This window comes from Condylostylus longicornis, unplaced genomic scaffold (genome assembly GCF_029603195.1).
Source record: "Condylostylus longicornis isolate FDR11 unplaced genomic scaffold, ASM2960319v2 ptg000015l, whole genome shotgun sequence".
NCBI classification, from domain to species: Eukaryota; Metazoa; Arthropoda; class Insecta; order Diptera; family Dolichopodidae; genus Condylostylus; species Condylostylus longicornis.
In genome coordinates, this window is record NW_026577984.1 from 1,788,385 (window position 1) to 1,809,518 (window position 21,134).

Here is a 21,134-nt window from a genome sequence, read left to right on the forward strand (position 1 = left end):
TAGCAAATGTAAAATATTTTATTTTATTTTAATTCTTTTATCATTCTATGTGATTATAATTCACTCTGTGAAGATTTCTAATAAATTTCTCTTCAGTAATTCAAAGAGAAATCTTTTAGTTTGCCTTGGTAAAAATAATTATTACAAGTAGAAATCAAAAATGTTCAAATATTTTATTTAAAATTCATATTGTATGCAAAAATATTTTTTAGCAAATTTAAAACAATGATGTGGAGTGAAAAGCGTAGAAAAATTTTAAAATTAAAAATAAGGAAACGATTGTAATTTAATATTTTTCTTTTTTCATTGCTTTTCAATGTCACGCTTCATTGTTATATTGAAAGTTATTACGTGAACAAACACCAATTGCAACTTGGTACGTGTGTGCCACATTTTATATAAGCGATTTGTTTTTTTTTTTTTTCAAGGATTTTTTAATTTTTTCTATAGATAGATTTTAGGCATAGATTTAGATTAAATGTATTTGATTTTTTTTTTGTTCTCTTTTGCATTCGATTTTTATAAAATGTTTTTTTTTTTTTAATGTTTCACTGTTTTTATAGCACACGGAAAATGAATTTGTCACGATTAAAAACTTGTTAAAACACCATCACATCTGCCTACTAATTTTAAATCTTTTATTTTAGAAAAAAAAAACAGAATTGTTTTGAAATCAGATATTCAATGAAGGTTTATTGAAATATATATTAAGTACGTATTCACGGAATAAAAGTGAGTTATAATTGACAAACTTATATAAATGTATATAAATACATATTTTGTTTTTTGTGTGTTAAGAAACATACCCGAGCTCAAAGGCAAGGCAAAAGTATTTATATCTAAGTTTATTATCAAAATATATTGTGTTGCTCTAGTTAAACTTGAAATGAAATTTTTTGAAATAGCAATAATTTTAGTATAATTATAGGAAAAATACTTACTTGTGGATCCCTTCTAGACTCTGGAAGACATGTTGGTGGACCTGGCGGTGATGGACATTCCAATGATACATAAGAACCAGAAAGTTCACATTCACTTCGATACGAAGTTGTACTTTTCGGTGGAAAGATCTAAAATTTAATAAAATAAAAAAAAATTTTGTTTAAGAAATTTTTTTTAATAAGTTTGACATTATATTTACAAACTATGTGTTTAGATATCTAGATTAAATATTAAGTTCAGATAAACATTTTAGTGATGGTATCTTTCCATTAAAAATTGCATTCCGTATGACATTTTCCAATTAATGTGGGTGTATTCAATTTGTTTTTAAAATGCTACAATGATATGAAATTACATGTTAAAGATCCTCTGAAAAGTATGTGTTACAAGAAACTTTTTAACTAACTTTCGTTTTAAAAAAATTGCCTTTTAAAAGTTCTTATTTAATCATTGAGGTATTTGCATTCCTTTCTGCTTAACTTGTTTGTTTTTTATAAGAAAAAGTAAATTCAACGTTTACAACAATTCTACAGCATAAAATTATGAACACGACGAAGTACCACATGTTTCTCTTGATAGATAGTCTTGATAGATAAAAACTTAATATTGAACACTTTCTACAGAATTGTCTTGAAATATGCAATATTTTAACATGTTTTATAATATTACATTGAAATTTTACGGGTCTTTAATTGTTAAAACTGAGAGAGCTAACAAAATATTGGCCGAGAGTTTTGTGTGCTGAACTGACAATAATCTTTGGTATTACATTATTTAAACCTTCTATATGTTTATTTAATTCTATATGATACCCTATGGTATACAATATTAGTAAAACAAAATTATTTTTAAATTAAAATTTCAAGATAAAAATAACTTAATTTATAAAAAAAATTCTTATGTATAAACACAAATTAAATAATAAAATTTCATTGAAATTTAATTATGAAAAAATTTTTATTAAAAAATCTCATTTTCCGATTTATTTAATTAATTTTCGAATCAATACAAAAATGATGTTAATTGATATTCATAATTATTTTGTTTATTCTTAATACGAATTTTCCACACACGAATATTTTATACATGTGAAACAATCATGTATAAATTGAAAATTTTATTAAGCTCATAACTATACTTAATAAAAAAAAAGTAAATAAAATAAATAAATTTTAATTATTCAATTTACATAAATATTTCTTATATACCCTGCCTGAGTTATCTACAGCATGTCATGTATTCTTGTTCATTGTAAAATTAATTAAGGCCTGGCCGTCTGTTTGTCCGTTAACTTAGAAACGAAAAAGCAAACAACATCAAACCTTCAGAATTGTTTCTTTTTCTGCCAGGGACAGCTGCAATTAGGATTGGATTAATTCGAGCAAAGCATTTGGCCATACAACTCAAAAAAAATCTGATGTGGTCAGCACATAACCGACCGCATTGTGTATTGTCTAGTTAAATGAAAGTGTTACAGAATATTATAAAAATGTCTGTTAAATACTTCTTTCCAATTTTTAGGACATTAGTAAGCTTATAGTTAACATACTTAGAAAAATGTAAATTTGGCTCTTAGTAGAGTTTCGCTTTGTGCTACCCGAATTCCCTGAAATGCTCGCCAGTTAGTTTCGGTAACAACCAGAACTCAAATATCAAATTTCAAGAAATTCCATCAATTTGTTCTGTGGATATGGTGAAAAATGTAAAATCGGCCCGCAAATCAGTTCTCGAGCCCTGATCTTTCCAAAAAAGTTATATGTTCATTGCTTTAATATGAGAAATTCATATATTAAATTTCAATGAAATCGGTTGATTATTTTTCTTTATATACACAAAAATGTATATTTGGCCCGTAGTAAACGTCTAGTTGCCGATGTCTGATTTCTTCCAAAACATACGAATTTTTGCGGACGGTCGAGCTGAGCTTATATATAAAATTTCAAGTAAATCGGTTGAATATTTTCTTCAAAATGTTCAAAAATGTAAAACAGGCCCGCTAAAAAGTGCAGTTCCCGAGGCCTGATATATACCAAAAGTTGATCGATCCGTGCCATGGTGGAAACAAACTTACATATAAAATTTCATCAAAATCGGTTCAGCCGAACTTGAGATACACGCGTGCACACACAGACCGACAGACCGACAGACCGACAGGTTGCTAAAAATAGTTTATTTACACTTCCCTACTATGGAGAAGTACGTTCCCACCGAAAACTCGATATGCAAAATTTGTTGCCATCACATAACCTACCTATTGTTTACACAATACGGTCGGTAAAAATTAAAAAACAAAATTTTGCTGCCATGTTTAAGAGAAACAGAGGTTTCTGTGAATCAGCTTCATAAGTTCGGGTAGCTGGCATATAAGTCTAAAGCCTAATTTGAAATTATTTTAGAAACTAATTTGTACTAAGACTATGAAATTCGGTAAGAAAGTATCGAATTAAAATTGTCCATGCTTTAAGCACAGTAAGCTAGCTCATTAGGTTTTGAATTTAAAATTAAATTGTTATGGTGTAGTGTAGGGTATCATTCAGTCAAATAAGGTTGATTGAAAAGATATTTTATTCATTTTAATAATATTATGCTCACACACATGACTATATGATTCTCAAGTGAAATTTTGAATAATCTTAATTTCATTGATAATATAAAAATTATTCAGTTTCTTAATAGCTTATGTTTACAATTTCGTATATTGAGTTAGAAAATTCTCTTGAAAAAAACCTATGATACTTGATATTGGAAAATACAAATATTATATTAATATTCTACTCTCTATTATTTAAATTGTTTATACATAATTTAGAATTTAAATATATTTAAAATTCTACTTAAATGTTACAAGTTATTTAGTTAATTATAATTTTCAATTCCAAAATTCGAAGTCTTAATATTTGTGAATAAATTTTTTAACATAACATCTAAATGTAAATAATGTTGTTATTTACTCGTGGACGATTTAATTTAACTAATAAAATATGCTAGATCATGAACATTTTTAAAATGTAATTAATAAAAATTTTTGGAAAATTGAAATCGTATTATAAAATTAAAAAATTTCTCATTGACAGTGTTGTTCAAATACTCGTTTAAAAATTGTGCTTTCACAGCATGCTTTAGCTTTTGCTTAGATCATGTCGCTTTATTTTCGTGAACTGGTAAAAAAGAAAAATTGAATTTTGGAAGCTATCTAACTTTTTAAGGAAACTAATTGATAGTATAAAAAATTGAACTTCTCCCAAAAAATGTTACTGAACTTTTTAACTTGTTAATCACTTCAATCGTTTTGCAAATTTAAGAATAATATTCGTAGGCTTAGAATTTTTTAATATTGTACAAACTTTATGAAAAATATGAATGATTACAGTAAAGGGAACGTTAAATTTTCAAAATACGAGTATATGCCAAGACAATATTCCTGTTCTATATAGCATATACTTAAGTATCCTCTCCATTCTTACAATAATTAAGATTTTATATAAAAATAAATTTAGAACATTTTTAATGAATATAATTAAGTTATATAAATAAACTCTTATACGTATAATACATAATATTATAATATAATGTAATATTTTACAACATCATATAATGTATAAATGAATACATGTTATACCATATACTTAAGTAATTATGTATAGGTGTTAAAATAAATTATACTCATTTATTATACTGGGCTTTAGATTACATTTAGATATAAAATTTTAGCAATATACATATGTGAAAAATCTTTTTATAAAAATATTATAATAATTTTTGTAATGTACTTATGTATGCAACAATTATAATAAAATATAAGTACATATGTATATACAATGTGCATAACTACTTATAATGATGTAAGTATGCGGGTAAATTTACATGGTATGATGTTGAATTACCTTGTTATAGAAAATGTAAGGTAATTATGAAAACAAAATTTTATTTTGCGTAAATATTGTAATATTAGAATAATTTTAATTATAAATAATATCGGTATTTATGATATTTCGTTATTTTATAATAGGTTCCACATAATAATTTTTATATTTAGGTTATTTGAAATATTACAGAAAACTCTTGAATTTATTTATACAAATTATTAATTTAAGAGGAAAATTTAATTGATAAAAGTATGACGGAAAAATTTCATAATTTAAAATTTGGAATTAGATCTGAATTAGTAAAATAGTTTCTATATTAAAGATATATTTTTACGATATAACAATTTGATGTGGATAAAAAATGTATTATACAAATGTGAACACATCCTAACTAAATTTCCTCAATATTTTATAATCTCCTAAAGAACTGAAGTTTGAAAAATGCTGGTTTACTTAAAATATTATTTAAGAAAGAATGAATTTTTTATTATTCGAAATATTTGTGAAGTAATCAATTTTAAAGGGAAAATTCAACAATGGCAACGCAAACATTTAACCTATATAGATGAAAATATTGAATTGTTTGCAATTTGAAACAATTTATAAAACGCTATAAAAAATAAAATTGTTCTAGTCCATCGAAGTCTTGTTCCACTACTTGCCATTGTTCCACTATTTATTGTATCGCTATTTTGCAATAGCAGAAAAGTAGCGACATGCTCCTTCTACGCGGCTCAGTACAGTTGAAATTTAAAAAAAAAGAAATGGTTGTTACAATTAATTGATATTTCAAACACGTTTTTTCGCAACTTTTTGATATGACGTTTTTCTACTGCACGGTAAGTTGTAAAATTTTGAAATTTTACCAGCTTTTAAACACATCAGAAAAAAATCTTTTTCCATTTTGATCAACTCCAAAATTATCGACTTTCGAAATGTGTTAAATCTCAATTTTCTTCACCTTATATTTTCAAAACCTTAATCTTTTTCGATTTCCTATCAATAAGCATAATTATATATCTTAACTCACTTACTTAACAGCCGAATCCGACCATCGTGATAACGTTTTTTTACATGCTTACCTTCATATTATATTATGTTAATGAAAGTAAACCAAATAATGTAGTAGAGTGTAGAAAGCAGTATTTTCATTTGTTGGAGGGAAAAATGCTACTATATACAAGTGATTGATTTCAAACAACTTTATTAAATTCCAATTTGAAATTTTATCTAACCTTATATGTTGCTGTATGATTCTTCCAATATTACGGCAATACATGGAAGTTGTTGTTTAAATGGAAGGGCACTATGCAAGTATAGATGTAAAATTAATTAAGATATTGTTCTACTTTGTTGAATTGAAGCGCAATTGTTAATATGAATACACGGTATATAAATATATATACAACTAGAGTAAAATTCGATAAAATTTTTTTAATAAAAGGATAACAAAGAATTTATACAATATAACCGTCATGAAATTAAATAAATTATTAAACAATTTGTACATGATTTCATTTCTTTTTTCGATGAATTAAAAAAATGAACTCAAATGAAATCATTTTAATTAAAATTCAATAAAATTTTGTTTGTTTTCGAATTTTTATTTTAAGTTTTATATTATTTTATAAAAATTGTATGTATATACATACTATACGTACATATCTGTTTCTGCACATTTAATGCATAAAGTCTAGTGAAATTTTTATTACATTTCCAGGATGTTGAAAATTGCTATTCCTAGAAATTGAATAATAAAAGCTGGAACACATAATAAATTACATGCTTGAAACAAGAAAAGAAAACATGAAAAAACGAATGAAAATACAAGGAAAAACATCGGAAAATTCCATAAATTTTTCATGGAATCATGCTTTGTTTTACATTTTTCGCACTCACTCAACTTTTGTAATTTTATTTTTTGCTTGTGTTTTTTTTTTTGCAACTTTTCAAATGGTTATTTATTTATTTTTCGATAATTTTTCTTCATTTTTAATTTCTTGTAAATTTTTCCAACATTTTCAAAAAACGATTTTTCTATATTTTGTTATTGTTGTTTTTCTACTTTCTATTAAATTAATGAAAAAAATGAGTGAAAATTTCTTTTTTTATAAAAATGTTTATTGTTTAATTAAGAATTTGTTATAAAGTCTTTCGATTATTATGTGAAAATATGATGGTAAAACAGCAAATATGGGTTGCTACAAGTTTCTTGTTTTTGCTTTTATATTTGGTACATAAATTTCAGTTAAAACACTAATGAGGTAGAAGAAATTCAATTACCCAGAAATTTTGAGTGAATTTTATAATTACATATTATGTTTTATTTAACCTTGTACAGCATTCTGCCGTATCTTTTAAGGCATAAGCTCTTATTTTCTCTTATTATTTATTTAAAATATTCTTAAGGAATTATCACTTTAGTATTTAGAATTCTCTTCGGTCGCCATGTAATAAAACAACCATAGTTAAAATTTGATTGCAATTCTTTGTTCTCTTGAATATCTCAACTTTGACAAAACGAATTTTGTAAGATTTGTTTGCATCATTTCTGGCGCCCAAATAGTCTCTTTGAAGAAATTTGGTTTCTTTCATAGAAGAAAATAATTAGTAATTTTTCTTGAAATTTTCTCTGGTTTTTTAAAAAATGAATTATAACAAATATTTCGTACTATTATCAGAGCTCAGAAGCCTAACTTTTATTGCGAATCCCAAGAAACTTTCAAGAACATTTTCATTTCCTTAAACTAATTTACTATTATTTTTAAGTATTACGGCTTACACTGATGATGCAGTCAACATCATTCGTATATCATAGCAATAATTTATATAGTAGGCATTAGATTCTAATAATATGTTGTTTTTTTTTTCTAAAATCTCATTTTAATTTAATGTATAAAAAAGTTACAAATTAAAAAAACCAAAAAAAAAAAGAAAAAGTATAAAATCTACGTGAATTCATGTCTTATGATTTTCCTTATAGTTAAAGATTTTGTTAGAAAAATTTCCTTTTAAGTCATACAAACATACGCACTCTGATAGAAATCCTAGTGTATTTTACTTTTCTATTAGGATAATTTTATAGATAAATAATTGAATTTACATATAACGGGAGTAAGTAAAATAGAAAATCTCTTGTTCATCTACATTTTATAATATATTTATAAGAGAAAGTTTTTCGAAAGAAAAATAGGTATAATAATAAAAAATGAAATAATATATGTATGTATATATAGATGACAGGATACCAAAAATAAAAACAAAGACGAAAAGAGAAAAAAAAAGTAAATTCATTCGTTCCATCACCTACTAATTTAGAACTTACAATGCATACAGTCACTAATAAAAATCTCCTCTACACAAGAAAGCCTCCACATATAATGTTTTAATTTTATTTTTGTTTTATTTTTCTTTCTTTATTTTTATATTGATGGGATGTGCATGTTTTTCTTAATGGAAAGTAATAAATTTTTCTAAATCAGATAAAATTCTTTAACTTTTCTTTAAGAATTTTCCTTACGAATTTTTTATTCTCTTATTTTTTTTTTTCTCTTTAATTTTCAAAAATTTTCTAGAATTTTTTTCTCTTTTACGTATTGTTTTATTTTTTCTTTTTGAGTCCTTTAATTTTCGGAAACGAGCACAAATTTAACAAATGCTTTGTATATAACTATATTACATGTACAAATAAAATAATTTAATTGTGTGTGTATAGCGATAACAATATTATATGTACATCTATGTAATATAGAAGGAAGAAAAATAAAAGTAATCTAGATAAAATTTTCGAAAATTAATTTATTGTAATAGCAAACATTGTCATATACGAGGAAACTTAAAAACAGATTTTAATCAAGTGAATTAAAGTTATTTTAGAATATCAAAGAATAAAGAGTTGCTTTAATTAGAAGAGAAATGGAAGTCGCACCTCACTCCGGGACTTTTATATTAAATAAATGCAGTACATACCTCCTTAATATGTGTGTTAAAAATTAGATTTTCAAATAGGAAAACTGAATATTTGTTTAGATTTCTACCGAAAACCGCATAGCTGATTTTTATAACCAATTTTCATTAGCTTCTATATCACACGTAATTGATTTGCAACTTTTCATTTTAAAAATGTAAGCTGATTTAGCGATAAATAAACAATTACTATTTTGTACAGGGTGTAGACAAATTTCCTCAAACTGGTTTAAAAAACGCTTCTCTATAAGTAAATTGCATTACTATATAGCTACATTAAAATATTTTGAATTGATCTGTAGAAAAAAATTTGCTTTGCCCTGTATTATTTTGTTATATTAATTAAAAAAGTGCCGTTTTTAGCATAAATTTTTATTGTTTTCCGTTGTCATGTATACACATGTTTGAAATGTCACTTTTTTATATACATACATTACATAATATGTCCACATTTATATATTTGATATTTGATTAAACGATCTATACAACAAAACAAATTGAATTATATTAAGATTGCCATAATGCAACTATTATTTTCGTTATTGCTTTTATATTTTAAAATCTCATAATTATTTTTATTATTGTGACTAAGGCCGAATAGAATGTTTCACCAATGTTTTTATATATAGCTGTATAATTTCCATTCTAAGTACACTTTTTAATCTAAGGCTAAAATTAAATCAGAAAGTCCCATTGTAATAAAGCCGTATTCTCAAAATCTTTAAGTTTGCCTCTCTGGTAAGATATGAACTAATGTAACGCGTAAAGTTTTGACGAATGGCTTAACTATCCTTATCTTTATTGCTGGACTTTCAAACTCGTCGGAAAGCTGCTGTGTTATTTGACCAGAAGCCGAATATTGGTGAAAACAAAAATAAGTTGCAATTTTCTTTTTCGTTATGTTAAAGTATCCAGACAATGTTAAATTTACATACATATATAAATGCTCAAAATTGATAAGAAGATATGAAGCAAGATATGAATAAAGTGATGAAATAATAGGTATTTTGACAAGGTAGAAAAAAAATAGCTAGATAAGAAAACCTATCACCTCTGACAAGCAAATAGAAAGAATTTTTTAATACTTCACTGTTCTATCAGCGTTGAAGTTTTAAAAACTTACGAACACCATGTCAAATTGTGTTCAGAAATTCTATAGGTTAAAAATTGGTTTTGATCAAGTGTTCCTCATAAAACCCAAAACACATTGGCATCCTTTGTATCAATATTAATCTAAATCTCGTTTTTATAATATGAAACACATACATAATATATACATACATAATACTTTTACATAAGTGTTTGTAGCTTTTGTTACAATAAATTCAAAAGTCTTGTCGTCTTCTCTTTGTCTTTTTTTCCGTTCTTTTCTCCATTTTGTTAATACATACATATATTTATTCTTTTTGGGATATTTATAATATGCTTTAGGATGAATTTATATCCTGATGATTAGACTTTGAGTTTATTATATAGCTCAGATTATTAATTTTAATTTGATGTAGTTGGAGCTTTTGACACCTGTCTAACTCAATTTTATGTGGTTTATAACATTTGTGTGTTTTTGCTTTTCTTTTTTCAGCTTGTGCTTATATTTGAGAATAACAAAAAAATGAAAAAAGATGAAAATAGAGGAAAAAAAATTTCTTTTTTGGAAAATTAATTTTTCCTTTTGTTCATCTATACATTCTTGTCTTTTTTTTTGTTGTTTGTTGTCAATATTTTTGGACGTTCATTTTATGTATAAATTATTATATAGACTTTATTTGTGTATGTGTGTGTATATATTTTGTATATTTTAAAATATTTTCTCTGTTTATATTGTGTGCGTTTGTATGTGAATAGGAATCGCTAAGATTAATATGTCAAAGTTAAAAAAAAAGTATTTTTTTTTTTAAATTTATGAAAAAAAATAAACGAAAATTGAATTTTAAGCTCATTTTTTCTGTGTGGCTTGGTTAAAGAATTTTGATAGAAAATTTTAGATAGCTATTCAATAAAATAGAAAGTGATATATTGTTTGTACGAGTATGTATGTTGTTTAATAGAATACAATAAAATAATAATAAACAAAAAATTTGTATTTCTATTTTTTAAAAAATTTATTTTAGTGTTTCGGATGTAAAAAATGAATTCAACAAATGATTAATAGAATGGAAGACTTGTATGGAAGGCATAGAATTTTTAAATAGACAAAAAAAAGATAAATTTTTTTATACTTTATTCGATATTATTGAGTTGAATATTTTTTCAAAAAAGAAAAAATACATGAAATTTAGTAGGATAGTGTCGGCTTTTTAAAGATCTGCTGGTAAAACAAAAGATAACGAGAGATTAAAATGAACAGAAAAATAAAATATAAAAATTATTTTGATCAGTTCGAGTCTTTGTCACGCAATTTTTAGAAAAACGAAAGTACCAATTTTACAATTAAAATATAAGCAAGCAAATAGGATTTTAAAATTTCCTTGCAATTGAATAAATCTTTCTGGATCGTTAGCAGAATTTTAAATTTCGTTAGTAAAATTATTGAAATATTCATTATTTTTGAAATTTCGTTCACTCGACTTCCGAAAATTACAAATTTATGCATAATATCGCTTTGATAATTAATTATTTTATTAAGATGGCATTTTTGTTTTTCCAAATTTTATTTCTCGAATTAATTGACATTTGTATTTATCACGTGTGTTTTAAATTTGAAGAAATAACCACAAATTGTTCAAAAACTCATGTGATTGTTTTACTTATGAGAATAGGGCTTTGTTAGATTTATGAGATACAAAAGCTCTTACATATACGTTCACAATGAAAATTAATTGTAATAAGTTCATAATTTTAGGTTTTTAGGTTTTAGACTTGCCCCTCCCCTCCGTCCGTCAAACTATAAAACAAATTAAGCAAATACCATCAAACTTTCACAAATAGTTTCTTCTGTGCTAAGAAGGAACTCTATTGTAATTAAACCAATTCGAATAACAGATAGCTATCATACAAGTTAAAGAGATTATTTTAAATATTTCAAAAGCCACTAAAGATATATATATGAAATTTAGTACATATATGTGTGCCCAATTACATTTCAAATATCTAAGCTCTAAAAATTTTAATGGAATGTCTACACTGGTTCTGGGTAGTCAAGAATGACCAAACTGAACTTAGTGGTCATGAATGGATTGATAGATTCGGGCAGCTTCCATAGAACCTTAAAAGATAATACTAAGTATTAGAGAAAATAATAAAATTAGCTGCATGTAAACTATGCTGAACAGTCAGTAAGCTTTTAATAGGTAAGACATATCCATGAAGTTTTTTTGGATTGGTTTGACAGATTCGAGTAATTGCCATACAAGTATGAAAGCAAATTAGAAATATTTCAAAAAAAAGCTTCTATACTCGTATTGTCAAGGTGCAGGGTATAATTCAGTTGGTTTAGGCCAATCACAAAGTAGTTCTATTTAAGCTCTACTATTTTTTTTCAATAAAAACTGTATTAAATAATTTTCACATACAATATGAAGTAGGAACCACGCATTGTTGGTGTAATACTCATTATAAATATACCCTTTCACAAATTTTTCTTCAGCAGCTAATGTAGGAAATCTATACAATTAGCTGTATACATATGAAATTTATGCATTTCCTACTTAAGTTAATGTATGTAGTACTTTCTTTATGACAAACAGATTTTTATTATATCCTGAAGCTGATTTATAAAAGGAATTGTGTTATTGTATAAAAATTATAAAGAAAAATATTCTATTTTGTCACGCAATAAAATATTTAATGATAAATTTGCTTGTTTAATTAAATTAGAATCCTTGTACTCTATCTAGAATATTATTGAAAACAAAAATATTTCGTGCAAGTAGTCTGGTTGCTATTGAAAATGTTTATTTTTAAAATTTTTGTTATTTGTGTAATAATTTGAAAAGAAATTTTAAGTAGAAAATAAATTAAGAAAATTAATTTTAAGAAAAATCTTTATGCGTTTAAAAATTTTAGGTATTAAGAAGAAGGCAATTTATGAAATTTGCTGTAATAATAATAAGTATCTCGAAGTATAGAATCGAATGCCATTCATTACAACCATACGAACGCTATTCTGATAAGATTTAAGTAATAAAAACTATAGTTCATTAAAAATAGGTAAGTGAAATAGTATAAAATATTTTAAAGTATTCGAACAGAGACAATATCGATATAGTTGTGAGATTCCACATTTCCGTACAAAAGAGAAAAATTAATAGATATATGGAAGGTATCGGTTTTTCTCAAGCTTATATTAATTAATAGTTTCAATAAATTGTTCAAATTTTTTGCATTCATATTAATAGATAAATAAAATATATTTCCAGAACTTAAAATTATCTACGTTTTCAGCATATTTATGAAATTTCTCCATTCACTTTGAAATTTCTATTGAAACTCATTTATTTTAAGAATAAAAATTATAAGCTTATTGGGTAAAAGTGTGGGATTTCCAACTACCTTAATCAAGTGAATTATTTTCAAATACGAGAGATGTAAATTTAAAAATAAATTTTAACATTAAATTTATTTAATTTTTCTACAAAATTTACCATATTTTCTAAACAATATTGAGAAAACTTAAATAAAATATCCTTTAAGGCAAATATAATGGTATTTTCACGCAGAAAAAAAATCTTTAAGATAATTTTGAAAAAAGGAAGCAGATACAATTATATTTAAGCGTGTTTGTAAAACGTATGTAACACGTATGTTTATTTAAGAAATTATAACATGCTTATTGTATACGAACATAAACAACTCTGTTTAATATAACAAAAAATGTGTGTACAAGAGTGTGTACGATAATCTCGATATGATCAAGATAATTTAATAAAAAGATGCTTGAAGAAGTGGTAAAGTAAAAAGATGACAGTTACATACAAAATACATAAACAAATCAATATTTTTTTTTTATTTTTATTTTTCCTATATATTTTTATTATTATGATTTAACATTGATTTCCAAATATCCAAATATTTTCAAACATAAAGACATTTTTGTTATTATTGTTGCTTTTGTGAAAAATATTTTTACTGATTTGTGGGTGGTGGCGGTGGGAAGCAAGTGTAAAAATATACGTAACTTTATCTGAAATCGGAAATATCATAAAAATAAAGTAGGTAGAATATATAAAAAAAAATAATACAGGATGTTTTTTTTTTTTTGTTGAATTTATTAAAAAAAGATAACGGATATATAAGATACTTATATAATGGGAAAAGTAGATTTTCTTTTTATGTGTAAGGGTTTTAGATTTTCCGGAATTTTAAGAAATGCATTAAAAATATACATCGAATTACATTTAAATTTTTTATTAACTAAATAGTGTAGTAACTACTGAAATGCAATATTAACAATATACAGCGTTGACTACTTGCTTAAAAAAATGTAGAATAAATCTTTTAAATCTTTAAGTATCTGAACATGCTACGAATTATTCGTATTCATATTAAAGGGGCCATAATAACTTTTATGTGTTCGATTACAGTAATAAATTTAATAAAATATTGCTTCTAATTAGAGTTGTTTATTATTTATTAAAAGTAATAATAGGTATTACTTTTATAATTAGAGTTGTATGAATTTATTTAAATTACGACCTTTATATTACAAATGCTTTAATAAAACGTATATTCAGACATTTAAGTATAAATTTCAACAAAAACATCGAAAATTTTTAAAATAAAACTTTCAGTTTTAAGTTGAAATTTCCTCTGTTTTTGCATTAAGATTTAAAAATAATTTTGATATAAGACGAAAATTTTCTTTTTGGATTCTTCTTTTGGTTATAAATAAAACTATTTTCCTTAAATATTCTATTTTATTAATTTAATTCTTGAATTATATTGCTTTTTGTACAATAAGAAACGACTTTTTTCTAACAATCCGAGGTTGCTTAAAGATTTTAACTGGCGGAACTTAATGGTATAGATTAACCAGTTGTATACATCTAAACAATACAATAAAATTTACAAAATAATAAGATTTCTTATAGAAATTTTGCCTAAAAATCTACAATTAGGTCAAAAATTTCAAAATAGGTGTATTCTGTGAAAATGTCTCTGCATTATGCTAACGAATTATATGTAAAATCCAAGTTTAATAGTGTGAAAAACAATTTCTGCTTTGTATAGAATACACGCATATATTTCATACTAAATATTAAAACCAGTCCTAATTAATCAGTCGTAGAGTAAACACCTAATTTGTTTTAGTTAAAAACTAATACATGAATCCTACCCGCTGCTAGGATTTTACAAATAATATTGAAATATACACAAAATTTGATTAAAAATTTTCAAATGTTTGTGCCAATTATTTTCGATTTTTATAATTTTTTCAAAAAACTCACTAATTTTTAAATATTCAAAGCACAAATATCCTACATTCTGTACTCATATACAATTTTCTTTCAATAACTTTAAATTTTCTTTTAATCAAAAAAATTTTCTTTTTTTTTTATTATACAAAATCCCAGTACATTTCTCTTTTCCTAGTTAAATTTTACATCCTGTACTAAAATATTGATACATATATTATATAAAATTTAATAGGGAATAGCTATATAAAAATTTTTCAAAAACAAAAGAAAAAATAAAATCGGATTCCAAAGTCATAAATACTTCCTGTACAACATATTTTTTCTTTTATATTCTTAAAACATATTCTTTTTCCCTTAAAGTACTTAATAAAATAAAAAACAGAAAAACATATGAATGAGTACACAAATACATACTTAAATAAATAAAAAACATATACAAAATTGAAGAATCAAATTGAATTTACATAATCCATAGAATTAAAAAAAATAACAAAACATAAACAACAAAAATAATGGCAAATATAAAAATATTACATATGAGTGCGTGTGTGTGTGCAAAAAGAACTCAAAACGTAATTTTTCTCATGTCGCGCCCGATTTTACAACTTTCCTTATATTATTTTTATAGCGAATATACCGTTGTCAAAGTCAAATTTCAACAACATTAAAACATAAAATGCAGAAACGACATAACATACATAAATACAAAAACAAAATATATAAGCTGAATAAATAAATAAAAGAAAAAAATAAATAAACTTTCTATTTTTTAAATAACATAGCGGTACACATATTTAAACGCATAATATGGAACTTTTATACGCGCATATAAATGAAGAATTTGACAACTTCCTGGGTGATTATACTTTGATAATTTGCAAATAAAACTCCTTAAAATGAAGAAAAAGAAAACAGGAAAAAAATATGATGTATAAACACATAAATATTTATATAAATAAATATGCAAATACAAACACATAAATCACTTTCCAATTATGATTATTACGATTATGTGGTTCTCCCCCCAAATCCTTATATTTTATAAACTGTAAGATAAATTTACCTTAAGTGATCAAATTCAAAAATTTTTAATCAACCACAGCTTCATATCGAATATTTATGACAAGTTTTTTTTTTGTTGGTTTTCACCATATTATAATATTGAATTATGATTATTAATTTGTTAGCATTCAAGGGGCGGATTTAATAATGTCAGCATTCATTCAGAAGGATTATTGATAAAGGAAATCTCATCATATTAGAGAGGCATGCATATGTAAAATGTTCTCACTTAAAATATGGATTTTGGTTGACAAAAACACAAATACCAAGAAGAAAAAAAAAATCAGAATAACACCACTTACACCATTATACACACCCAACTACCTATGTAAATTTCATGAATATTGAATGTTCATAAAAGACTCACATGGGGTTGAATAATGACAAAATGAACGTAAAAAAACGGTAAAATTGTAAAAATTATTATAAAGAAAACACTAAACAAATTTAAATTGAGTGAAGACTGAAGAGAGATGACGAATCTTTGTTTTTGTAATGTATTTGTATATTTTATAACCGTATATTTTATATTTTTGTACTTTTCTCAGTTTACACACAAAATTTAAGAAAATTAATGAAAATTTAAGACATATGGATTGAATTTGAAAATTAAGTTTATCAAGGCATATGCCATTTCGGATTTTTAATTGCTAATAAGTGTCAAAATTTTTTTGATTGTGAAACTTATTAATAATAGGTCTATTACCTATATCTACATCGTTTAAGATTGGTGTAGTTGAAATTTGCACCCAAATAGATCATATATTATAAAGGTATTAGTCCGCTAGAATAAAATTATTACGTATTTCTTCGCCTATATCTACACAACTTACCCTTCCAATTAACCGTTAGCTCCAATCGGTTTTGTGTAAATTTTTGTAGAAGTTTTTCTTATACATGACCATTCGGGTGTGTATCAAATTTTAAAAGTTCATCAATATTGATTTTACCAGAATAAAATATTTTTATAACTCTTTCCAATCCCGAGTTATTACGCCTCAAAGTCTGGAAAATGTTCAATTTTAGTCACTATAAGTTGTATCGAATTTTTGTTAAAAGAAAAATGTGACAGCGTTTGCCGTCTAACTCAAAATTATATTCTCAAACCTTAACAAAATTAATTACAGTATTTCTCTTACAATTTTGTATTTGAATTTAAAAATTTTTTAAAATTATTTTAAAATTTCCCCTAAATTTATGCAATTTTTTTGTGATAATTAAAGAGAGTTCTTGCTTTCTATATTCTCGTTTCATTTTTAATTCAAATTAAACTTGATTGAAAAATTTAATAAATTTTGAGTTCAAATACTATAGATCAAATTTTAAAATTCCTACTCGATTAAAAAATAATTTATAATCAAATAGAAAAATTAAAATGTATATAAATTGGCTCTTATGCCGTATAAATTCTTATTTAAAAAAATACTAATGATATTTCGAGTTTAAAAGTTAAAAATTACAAAAAATTACTCAAAAATTTTTTTCTCTCCTTTTTCAAAATATTTCCCTTTTATCATATAAAATTTCCTTTTTCACCGAACATATTATTATTTCACATATATACGAGTAATATACATACCATACCGTACATCATAAAAAGAGTAAAAATAATTCAAAAAACTTCATAATGAAATTTTAAAATGGTGTTGAATTTGAAATGTTAATGAAGGAACAATAAAATAAGTAAGTGAGAAAGGGAGAGAAAAAATGTTTATATGGTTTGAGTCATGGTTATTTAATTAAAGTGAAATACTCTTGATTGCATAAATTAAGTGATAATTTCATTTTAATGATTTAATATTATAATGAGATTTTAATAAGAAATTTTGTAACTTTTATACAAAATGAATTATAAATAAATGCTTTATTGGAAGGTAAATTAAAAAATATTTTAAAATTTAATGTTTAATGTTTTATGTGGTTAAATAATAAAACTACCTAATACAATCATATGCTTATAATTTTATTTGCCTTTAAGGAATTTGCAAACAATTAATAATGTTTTTAAATAGTATAAGTGTTTGTTTAAAAAGGAAACGTACATTTGAAAGATATCAAAGACTCGAACAATATTCAAAATAGGTTTTGATTGAATATTCGATCTAATTTTTCCGATGACAGAAAATATATATGATGTGAAAAACACATAACCGACTGCTTTGTTAAAGTAATGAATAAGATTTTAAAATGTTCACTAAACATTTATTTCAAATTTTACGAAAGGTAATTTGCATAATGTTTATATAAATACTTAGAAAAATATAAATTTCGTTCTTCGGGGATATTAATTTTCTATGATCCGATTTCCTTTGCCAGGTTATGTCGTTAGCAAGCCGAACTCAAAAAATAATTTCAAGAAATTCATTCAATTACTTTCTTGGATGTTGTAAAAACATTAATATAAGATCGACCGGCAGTGAAAATTTGGTTTACGAGTCTTGATATTTCAGAAATATTTACTGCTTCATCGTTGTAATAACCACAGCTAAAATATTATATCTTCAGATAATGATTAATCTCGGTATTTCAGTAAAAATGTAAATTCGGCAGTTTTTTTAAATCTAGTTCCTGAGACAAAATTTATATCAAAAAATAGATGAAATTGGTTTATCTCAAAAATAAACTCAAATACAGATTTAAGTGAAAATTAGTTCACCAAAATTTGGTATACAGGAGTGTACACATAGCCTGACTACAGTAATTTACGTACGTTTCACGTTCATTATATGCTATGCAATCGGTTAAAATGTTTCTAAACTTTTTATATTCAATAATGAAACTTATAAGATTTTTAAATATTTAGTTGAGTGTCTTTGGCAATTTTTAAACTACATAACTTCATAACATTTTCCACTTTTCATAATACTTAATTCTTCTTCTCTTTATCGGGATAATTAACACGTTCCCTGTCCCAATACAAAAATGCAAAATTGACCGACAAGTCCAATAGGGTTTTTTGAATAATTTGTTTTTTTGTAGTCATAGGATAGCTTTAGTAATAATAATAATTAAAAAATTGAAAGACATATGATCCATGAGCGTAGAGGGTCATTTTTGCTTCTGCACGTTCATGAAACACATTTGGTTTTTCCTGAACCATATGTGGCTCAGCGGACAGGGAACTTGTTAAATATACTTAATGTTGGGTCCCAATATCGTACTGCATTTTATATATTGATTTCCAATGTACTGTAGACAAAATATTTGAATAATTAATTCACAACATAATATTATTATAATCAAACTTGATTTAATAGCCATGTTATTGTCTTTTGTATTTAAATCTTATATGAACTTTAAAGACTTTCGAATTTTTAAATACTTTGTATTTACAAATTCGATTTGTATTTATAAATTTTTTTCTAAAAAAAACTATTCTGAAAATAATATTCATGTCAATATTATTTTTATAAATTCTTTTTTAAATTAAAAAAATATTGTGAATTAAAAAAAATATTATTTAATTGAAATCTATGCAGTTGAAAATTTTTCAAATTTCCAATCAGTTTCAAAAACAAAATGAGAATCGATCAGAAAATTTTATGCAATTAAATTTCAAATATTGATATTTTAAATTTAAGACTTTTTAGTCTAACAATTATTGCAAATCAATATTGAAGAATATTAAAAAATTCGAATGTACAATTTTGAAAGATAAAAAAATTGAAAAATTAAAAAAATTTTTTTTATAATCAGAAAAAATTTTAGAATTTAATTACAATTTTTCCTGAGGTTGAAAAAAAATTTTCGGTTTGTCAAAAATTCTTCAATTTTTAAATGGAACTGGTTTTTTTTTTTCAATTAAAAGAATGATTCACAGTGATAATTTTTCGGTGCAACGTTCTTAGAAAAGTTGCTAGTCCGGCCAAGGCTTTTCCGGCAATATTTGAACGAATTCTGCATTAAACATGAATGGTTAGTTCAGATCCATTAATATTGAGTATTTTGGTTTGTACTTTATAGTTGAGAAGGAGCTTAACCAAAAAATTTTGAGTCATTGAGATGCTGGAATGTAGCGAAAATGTAATTTTCATTGCAGATTTGAAAAGTCTTACTCCTCCTCATTTATTTATTTTCTTTTTGTTAATTTTGTTGTCCACATATTTTTTAATATGTCAAATTTGATATATGGAAATATGGGAGCTGGTTTTAAAATTAAATGAAATTTTTGGTAAAGGAAATTTTTAATTCTCAAAATATTTTAATGTTGTCACAATTTTTGAATTAAAATGTAAAGAAACTATAGTTTAAAATTAAATTTGAAAAACAAAAAATTCTTATAAAACCTTTTATATTTAAAATATTTTAATTTTAACTTTTGTTTGAAAATCCTACCTATACGAGTATCTGCATATAAAATTAAATTTCTACATTATCTGTTTTCCTCTTCCTCTTATTTTAAATAAATAAGAAATAAAAAATTAAAATTGATGATTTTCTTTTGATTTGAGAGAATTAAATTGTTGTCTTGTTCTATTTATGCAAGATGAAGTTTATTTAAAAGCTAAGATATTTTCCACAAAGAAAAATATTTATGTATATTTTAAGTTGCAAATATTTTTTATTATAATTTTATAAGAAAGAGGATTTGTGGTTCATTGAACTGAATTCTAAATTTTCTTTCAGGCTAACTTATTAAACTTAAAATATTGTTTATAGGATAGGGTAAAAATTAGCTTAAAATGTAGAAAAATTTTATGTGATAAGGTTATCACTCTTTAATGTGATAGTGTCCAATGTGTGACCTTCTATAATGTTACTTTGAATCGATTTAAATGTAAAATTGGCTATATTAAAGATTCAGCTCTTGACTCCTGTTCGAAATAGAAGTTTGGCGAACAGAGCATGTAAATAAAGTTTCACAAAATTATTTTTTGAAATTCTGTGTTTTAAGGATTTAATGTACTTCAAAAATTAATTACTTCATGATATTCTTTTCGGT

General features: G+C 24.4%; 1 protein-coding gene across 1 annotated transcript in view; it reads right to left on the reverse strand.

The window, feature by feature from the left end:
- LOC129605839 (uncharacterized) overlaps positions 1-21,134 on the reverse strand; it is a 190,479-nt gene that overhangs the window by 12,823 nt on the left and 156,522 nt on the right. Inside the window, exon 9 of the mRNA XM_055515815.1 lies at positions 942-1,070. Coding sequence (XP_055371790.1) covers positions 942-1,070 — 129 coding nt within the window. The remainder of the gene's footprint in view (positions 1-941; positions 1,071-21,134) is intronic.